Source organism: Lathyrus oleraceus, chromosome 1 (assembly GCF_024323335.1).
Source record: "Lathyrus oleraceus cultivar Zhongwan6 chromosome 1, CAAS_Psat_ZW6_1.0, whole genome shotgun sequence".
NCBI lineage: Eukaryota > Viridiplantae > Streptophyta > Magnoliopsida > Fabales > Fabaceae > Lathyrus > Lathyrus oleraceus.
In genome coordinates this window covers 201,539,670-201,548,567 of record NC_066579.1, presented here as the reverse complement: position 1 = coordinate 201,548,567, position 8,898 = coordinate 201,539,670, and the positions used below count along the sequence as shown (strand labels likewise).

General features: G+C 31.0%; 1 protein-coding gene across 2 annotated transcripts; it reads right to left on the bottom strand.

The window, feature by feature from the left end:
* Positions 1–348: 348 nt before the first annotated feature.
* LOC127127635 (ethylene-responsive transcription factor ABR1) lies at positions 349–2,595 on the bottom strand. Of its 2 annotated transcripts, XM_051056903.1 has the most exons (3): positions 1,873–2,595; positions 834–1,335; positions 349–731 (listed from the first exon to the last, which is right to left on the bottom strand). In XM_051056903.1, the coding sequence occupies exons 1-3, from the start codon at positions 2,360–2,362 to the stop codon at positions 605–607; spliced, it is 1,119 nt and encodes a 372-aa protein (XP_050912860.1). In that variant the 5' UTR covers positions 2,363–2,595; the 3' UTR covers positions 349–604. The 2 variants fall into 2 exon arrangements, with proteins under 2 accessions (XP_050912860.1, XP_050912854.1); XM_051056897.1 differs by having other exon boundaries at positions 349–1,335; positions 1,873–2,590.
* Between the last annotated feature and the right edge of the window lie 6,303 nt (positions 2,596–8,898).

Genomic DNA, 8,898 nt, shown 5'->3' with positions numbered 1-8,898 from the left:
CTCTCTTCTCTCTCCACTTTCATCATCTTCATCTTCAACTTTGTGCACCAAAATAATTTAGTCACAAATCAACTATAGTAGTATAAATATGATATTTTAATAAAAAGGGTTATCCTATTTCCAAATAACCTTCTTTACAATAACAGTAACAATTTATAATAGAAATACAACGCTAAAGTAAAAAGAAAAAGGAATATGCTCCGGTAAAATATTTGTACACTATCAATTGATAAAAGATGTTTATCCCACTAAATTACATTTTTTATAATATTATTTTAATTAATTATATGTATAATATTTTTTATATTATTGTGCAATATCTTTAAACTCTAAATCAAAAACGGATGGTTTCAAGAATTATCTTTCATCTAAAAATGAATTACCAAAATAAAGATACACTTTTTTTCTCTTTCATTTTTTTCATACATGTGTATGGAGATGGAAAAATAATATAAAAAACATAAACAAACAAAAACCTATGAATGAAACTTAACTATAGTGTCAACTAAATTTTTAAAAAAATTTAAATATATTATTGACAACTATATTACTTTTTGTGTGTGTAATATCAAGAGTCACAACTTTGTGACTATTATCAAATCGATCAACCATAAGGTGGTGGTGGATGAGCACTAGTATCTGACCAAGTTGTCGGCGGAAACACCGATCCTCTGCCGTGTCCGCCCTCAGGCGGACGATTTTCGGGCGGGCGGAAAAATCCCATTTGTTGACTAGAAAACAGAGGAAATGAAGCAGAGGAATCAGAAAGTTGAGTAGATGGTGAAAATGAAGCTGATGAAGATTGAAGTGCTGAGAATTGTGAATTATAATACCATTGTTGAACCAAATTCGAAGCTTGCAATTGTTGTTGTTGCTGCTGCATTTGTTGTAGCTGAAAATCGCCTGAACTTTGAAGAATCTGAGAATATTCCAAATAGTCTCTGATCAAGTCAGATGAACTTTGAAATGCCGGCTGTGGTGATCCAGAGGGAACTACGGCGGCCGGAAAAGATTGAAGTTGCGACAGTGACTGTGGTTGTGGCCGTGGCTGCGGCGGAATAATTGATCTGACATTTTCGGGGAAGTTGAGTTTCGCTCTACTTCCTCGAAATCTCAATGCGGCTTCGTCGTAAGCTCTTGCTGCTGCTTCTGCTGTGTCAAATGTTCCTAGCCAGACTCTTGCTGCTTTGTGTGGATCTCTTATTTCTGCTGCCCATTTTCCCCATGGTCTCTGTCGAACACCTCTGTATCTTCTTCGTCTCTCGCCGCTTTCTTCGACTGCCGGTGTTGATGTCGCGGTGGCTATGGCCGTTGTGACCGGAGCTTCTTCGGTTACTAGTTAAATAGAAAAATGATAGTTTGATTAAATTTAGGTTATTTGATTGACTGAAAATAAAAAAGTAAAAGACGACCCTGACCCTGATAGTATGTTTAACATGTTTTTAATGAATAGTATAATTTTGTAACTTTATTAGAAAAAGATATTTTAAATGGCAAAAAATAATTAAAAATGAAATATATTTGATGCATGCAATATAAGATAGTGAATACTTAAATATAGATTCATTGTGCATGGTTTTGTGAAGACAAAGTTGGTATGTCATTAACAAAACTAATAAATTGGCTAGATTAGTTTAACTTAATGCTAATAATGGTTTACACCATTTTTGGCTATTCATATAAATTTGAGAACAAAAAATGAAACAATAGTGTTTTATTTTATGGTTTGAACTTTGAAGAAGAAAAAAATGAAAGAAAAAACTAATTTAATTCTCTCTGAGTTGCAGTATAGTGTTACAATCTTACAGTTGTGTTGTGTCACCTTACTGCATCTTGAGAGAATCGAATTTGAAAAAAGTAAAAGAAGTTTACCTGATGATGAAGATGATTCTCTTTGTCCTTGAGAAGGTACCATAACAGTTCTAAAGAGTTTAGGAACAGTTTGTGTTATAAACTGATTAGAATCACTACTTTCTTCCTCACGTTCTCTTTTGTGACCAATCCATGATCCAGAAGGTAAGAATAACCCCGAACTCGAACCCGAACCCGAAGAATAAAATGAAGATGAAGAAGATGATGCATTTCCAAAACTTGATATCAAAGGAAAACCACTTCTTTGAATCCATTCATTATTATTACCCATTTGATAAGACCCTGACGATGCAGCATGTGTAAGAGCTGAAACCATTTCATTTCTTTCTCTATCACCATTATACCCTGAAACCATTGAACTACCACCCTGCATTTGGTTGAAATTTCCACCATCATTACCACCTTCGTCGTGATCGCCACCGTCGTGCTTCACCGTGAATCCGGTGAACTCACCTGAGCCTCTTTGATGCGCCACCGTTAACAAGGACATGTAAACAACGTTGCTATTTTTTTTTTCTGTCACAAATTCTCGTATGAAAACTTATGTTGAAAATAAAACTATGTGACATGTTATTTAAATACACTTTGAGATGATATTGAGAATGTAACGAATAATTTATAGTTATAATATAGAAATATAACATGTGGTGCTAAAATTTAACAGCCCCCATTTAAATAGTCCAATAGTATTATTATAGTATAATAATTTCTCTTGGTTCCACCATGTACAGAGATACACGAACACCATTTTCTACTTTTATTTTTTAATTCAATAGAATATTTACTTGTGTTCACATCTAAGAACATGTGTTTTTGGTTTTTGATTTGACTAAGAGGTGGAAGAGAGAGGCAAAATAGAATTAAGTAACACCTAGTTGCAAGTCTTTTGGCCATTCGTGTACTTTGTCGGTGTTCTAGTTAGAGATTGAGATAGATAGAGAGAGAAAAAAAAGAGATTATGTTTGAATTGATGTCTATATTCATATAACTATAAGCAGTCAAAAACAATTTGTTTATATATATGGATACTTTATGTGTGTATGCTTATGTAATGTTCTCATCTTGCTTTTATATACCGACAGCTCATTTTTGAGTGGGTTATTATATATCTTTGTGCTTAAGTTATTATTTATTAGACCGTAAAACTTTGTTCTTTTTTTGGGTTTTGTATGAAAAGGCTTAGGATATATTAAAAGGAGAAGTGTGATTTCGATAAGATGAACAAGGTGGATTAGAAAATGAGAAGTGTTTAATTGTTATCCCATGATGGGGTAAATTTATTTTATATTAGTAGTAAATTTTTATTAAATTTTTTAAAAAACAATTTAAAATTTAAATATGATGTAAATTTGATTAAATGAATTAAAATTTAATCCAATTAAAAAAAGTTTTGAAAGGTGAAGAGTTTTTTATGATATATTCTCTCCAAAATAATACTATTAAATTTGATGTATAATATTAACTATTGAATAATCATTATGATTGATAGATTTTAATATTATATTAAAATTTAAATTATCAGATTTCTATAAAGTTGAGTTATAAAATAAATAAATAAATCATAATACATCTTATCACGTATTATTTGATTTGAAGTATAAATATTAATAAAAGGTTACTCATAAGAATTCATAAACTCTAATACCATATTATGGCTTGGTATAACTCTTTCTTAGAAAATCACATTTTTCCAATTTTACACAACTCAATAATTTATCCTTGTATAAGGCATGTAAAATGTTTCATGCCACAGTATTTTCTTAATAACAATATTTAACTAATTACATGTAATAATATAATTAATTCGGCTTAACAAACAGTTAATTCAATTTACATATTAATTCATATAGTTAAGCTAATAATATTTTTGTTGTAAATTAAATTAATTTTTTTTATTTATAAGTTAATAATGATATATTTAATTAAGTTAATTATGTTTTTATATGTGATTAATCAAGTGTTATAGGGGTGTAAAGAAATGCATTATTACCCATAGAACATATGCCTAGTTTATACAAAAACAATAATCTATCTAATTAAGATCTACATTGTGGGTCAATGGAATTGGGCTATTGGTAAAACTAAGAGTGAGATTTGCACGTTTACTTACCAACTTTAGTCTCTTGTTAAATTGTTTAGTCATGTTTGAATATTTAGCCATTATATGACTTTACAAGATAGATTACACGAGAATGGTTTGAAACTTTTATTTGAAAAATAGGAGGAGTCTATTATCATAACTTTTAGGGTCAGCGTAGTGTTTTACTTTTTCACCTTAGTTTGTCTTTTAGTTAATAATAGCACTAGGAATATATTCATCCCTAAGAGGACTCTAAAACCATCCTAAAACATTGTCACATAGGACTTCATGTTATCGTGGGTAAGTCTTAACAATCAAATCTCATTATATATTTATTAAGGTATTTGAGTCCCCCTATTCTTGTAAGAGGAACACACTTGTATTTTTTAACCAGTATACATTAGATTCACCGTAAAAAAAGGTCAACATTCGTGGCCTTGCATAGTGATTATTGAAACACTTTAGTTGATCCACACAAATAATATGTAATTATGACTATGTATTATATGAGACAACAAATTGACATGAAGTTACATGAGATTATGTATCAGATATCTTAACAACTTGATCACAATGTTAATTTTTTTTGTTCATAATGAGGTTGAACAAGTCATGGAGTTGGAAGCTAAACGAGCCAAATCTAGTGGCAATTTTATCGCTCATTCATTCGAAGAGTCAAAAGGAACTAGGGTCAAACAAACTTTGCAATCCAAAGTCACGTGATTGTTGCAACAATAAGATCTTCACATTTCATAATGTATACAATAAGAACATCTCATTTCTTTATATATGCATCTTAGTAATTATTTTGTGACTAACGTTGAGGGGAACTAGTGGTGAATGATACATTTAATTAAACAAATCTTAAATATGAGCATGGACATATGACTAAGAGGTTTTCTGAATTAGTGAGACAAGTGTGTATGTAGGAAGTTTTTCCTGAAAAACACTATGCAAAAGAAAAACATGTTCCATCCTTGAGAGCAATCCATTTTATCCAGTAGCAGGAACATATAAACCAAAAATTGGTAACTCGACTCAGCATCAATGGAACTATTACCTATCTGAATGAACTAATTATTAGCACACCTACTAGAACATGTTGGTGGTAACAATTTTGAACATACATGGACAACTAATCCATTTTACTAATATAATGCAACAATGATACTATGAACTCATGTGATAAAAAAGTTGTATATGTACTATGAGAACAAATTAGAAGCACTCCACCCTAGGATCAATATTAATGGGGTTTCCAAAACACCCCTAAATTTGTGTTGCACCATCTAGGTGCAACTGAGACTAGACTTCGAGGGAAAAGGGTTATTGGGTCACAAATCTCAAAGTCAATAGTATCCAGAGATATTTTAGGATATTGTTGAAACTCATGAGTATGCATATGTATAAGAAGCCTAATCATGGTTGAACAGATAGTTTAACGAATTTTCCCTGAGGTTATAAAACTCCCAAATTTTCCATATTTTTTAAGAAAGATGGAAATTCAACTATGGAGCACGCAGAAAGATTCATAATACAAAATGGTGAAGGGACCACAACAAATTTCATAAGTTTTTTATATGTTACCTTTATATATCATAGGAACATATTTGGCACAATATTTCTATCTGTCACCAAACTCCATACAAAAGTGTTTACTTAACAGGTCCTATTGACCTTAACCTAAATTTACATCAATATATTTGATGAAATTAAAACAACAAGTAGATGAATCAACTTCATACTTTATCTAAAGGTTGATGAAGAAGGAAATAAAAAAAATTGGTCTAATTTCTTAATGTTAAGTACATTTAAATGAACATCAATTGTATGCATCCTAAACTATGAGAGAAATTGATGGGACTTGCTTTCTACAACTTGAATGAATTTTCTTCTAAGGGAGTACACATTAAAGAATTCATTCAAGATAAAGATAATAATCCTACTATACATTTTCACAAAGGCTCTTCAAGGACCAAGAATAACGTACTATGTGACAAACTTGAGGCCTACAATCTATATGGTCTAACTTTTGTGTGTGCGTGTGTGTGTGAGGGGGGAGGGGTGTTGTGACATGATTTATTTGTATATAATTAGAATTTATATGTATTATGATTGTTCAAGTATTCATTTCTTCTATTTAATCAAGGGATTCTCGTTGTACATTACTCAGTATAAACAAAACCAAGTTCGGGGCTATTTCTTCTATTTAATAATTAGGTCGATCAATTGCTAAAAATAGTTGAAAAAATATCTAGATTAATTTTAGGGGTAACTGATTTGGCAGGCGATTAATTAGCTTTGACCTTTCGCAAGGCTAAAAAAAATATGCAATGACTACTTTTCTATTTTACGCTTCAATCATAACACTACTATTTATGAGGCATCATATATGTTAACCTAAGATAATAGATAATGTAGCGCCGAGGAAAATTTATCTATAAAAAGAATTAGAGTTGTCTATAAATACCATATTTGAAAATTTCATTTAACATGTTCAATCAATCAAACAATTTTTTTAAAAAAAATTATCCATCTATCATTCTTCTTTTAATTTTAATTATGCATTTCTTAGTTTAGTATATCAAAAAAAAAAATTAACTTCATTTTTAGTACTCTTTGATGAAGTTAAGAAACTCATAATATAAGAAAGAGTTTGTTCTTCAACATAATCACTTAAAGCACAAAGAAAATCATAGTTAAGAGTTATTATATGACGAGTCAATTGATTTTTAAGTTTGACAAAACATTCCCTTTCAATCATAATATTAAAAATATTTTTTTTAAATACAATATTTAATTAAAGTTTAGTAAAAATAAAATATTTTTTACTTTTTCATCTACTTGTTGGATATTCATGTTTTAAGAATGCATACAACTATACGTGCTAAAAGTACAAAAGTACAATAGAGGATGAGAGTTTGTTTGCTTATTGTTGCAAGAGACTTTGTATGCCTATTTTCTATGGAATCAGAGAATGATACTTTTTCAAACTCTGGGAAGGAACATATAGGAGGCTTCATGGGTTGGATAATGAGAGTAGTGAGATTAGTGTGAGTAGTAGAATTAGTGGAATACTAGCTCTTCCTTAATTATAAAGGATACGACTTCCTCCTTTATGAATGGTATTTCTAGATTGTTCCCTTAGACACCTCACCAGCTATGTATGTTAAATGAAAAAGTCATAGATATCAATTCAGGCGTATGTGAGTGCAATTTTCCATTAGATGTATTTTATATGATGTCAAAATTAGTATACTTTAGCGTTTATGTACATTAGACGGTATCATCTGAGTTTAGTTGTGCATTTTAGCATTAGGAAGCATGACAACATGTTTGGATTTGGTTTAGAAAAGATTCATGCATCAAGAAAGACTTTTGTGCACCAAAAATTCATTTTTGTGTGAAAAACCGTCTACAGATCGACATATACGCATCATAGGTCGACCTATAGAAATTAATTTTTTCTACAGGTCGACTCATACAATTTATAAGTTGACTAATGTGTTGCAGTTTTAAAGTCTGTAGGCTTTGTTAGATGTGCCGCCTCTACAGGTCGACATATAACCTGTACAGGACGACACATGACTTGTATAAGTCGATCTATAGATCAAAAATCTTGAAAATTTGCATTGTTTTCTATTCCTTTTGCATTCCTTTGGCTTCACACTTGTTCACATATATATATTTGGTACATGCATCATTTTTTAGTAAGATTTCTAGAGAGTAAAACTTATATGAAACCAGGATTTTAAAGTATTCTCGACATCTTCAACCTCATTATATGCATACGCACAATTAAACTACACATAATCAATTTTGGTTGGGTGTCATCTAGATTAGGGTTGATAACGTCTAATTTAGGTTGATTGTACTATAAATTGGGTTGAGAACTTTGAGGGTTTCAAATCAAAAAACTGAGACGCGGTTTTCCTTCAAGATCTTTTAGGGTTTGAATGTTTTGGACAAGATTACGCAATCCGGATCCAATCGAGTGAAGTCTTTGAAGAATGGGAGGTTCTTACAAAGGAGTAGCGTGAGACAGTGGATCATATTCGTAAATCTTGGGTTTCAACAAGTGCACATTTTGGATTTAATCGAATGAAAGCTTTGAAGAACATGGGGTTTCTTGCAAATAAGTAATGTTAGACGGTGAATCTAAGCGACATTGTTGGTTACTTGATCAAGCTTTGATAAAGGGAAGAGAAGGTGTCAAAATGAACATCAAACTTGAGGTTTATAGGGTTAGATTGCTACATCTTTCTTGTGTACATACATTTCAAAAGTAAGATATATTACACTATCTCAATTAGAGTTCAAGTTGAGTATAAACATATCCATAACGAGGTCGATTGGGGAAATTCCTAAACAAATCCTTGTATACTCTCTCTCTCTCTCTTTTTTATTTTTGCTTTGCAAATTTTTGATTTCATTGGTCGTGTGACCAAATTATTTGGATAATAATTTTTTATTACATTTTGAAATTGGTGTTGTTGAGTTGATCATAATTACTTAGGTTGTGATTGGGTTTTAATATCAACACTACCACATAAAATTCCAAATAATATCGATTCCACACTATGTGTTTCACAAATTACTTCAATTGATTTTTTTTAGTTATCATTGGAAGTGGACCCTCCCTATTGCTTTGCATTCAACTGGTTGTGTTTAATTGTGTTGAATCATTTGGCTATTCATTATCATATAGTTGTCACTACTACGCATATCTGAGATTTTTGAAAGCAGAACCGGTTAGACGATTTTGATCTGGGATATTTTAACTTGCTTCCGTGCTATTGAAAAGCTTGTATACATATCCATATCAATTCGGTTGATAAGGGTGTATGGGACGTCATCATCAATGGTCCAAACTAAATTACAATGACCAACGGTGAAGGTGTCATTGTACAAAAACCGGAAAATCAATGGAATGATAATGATAAGAA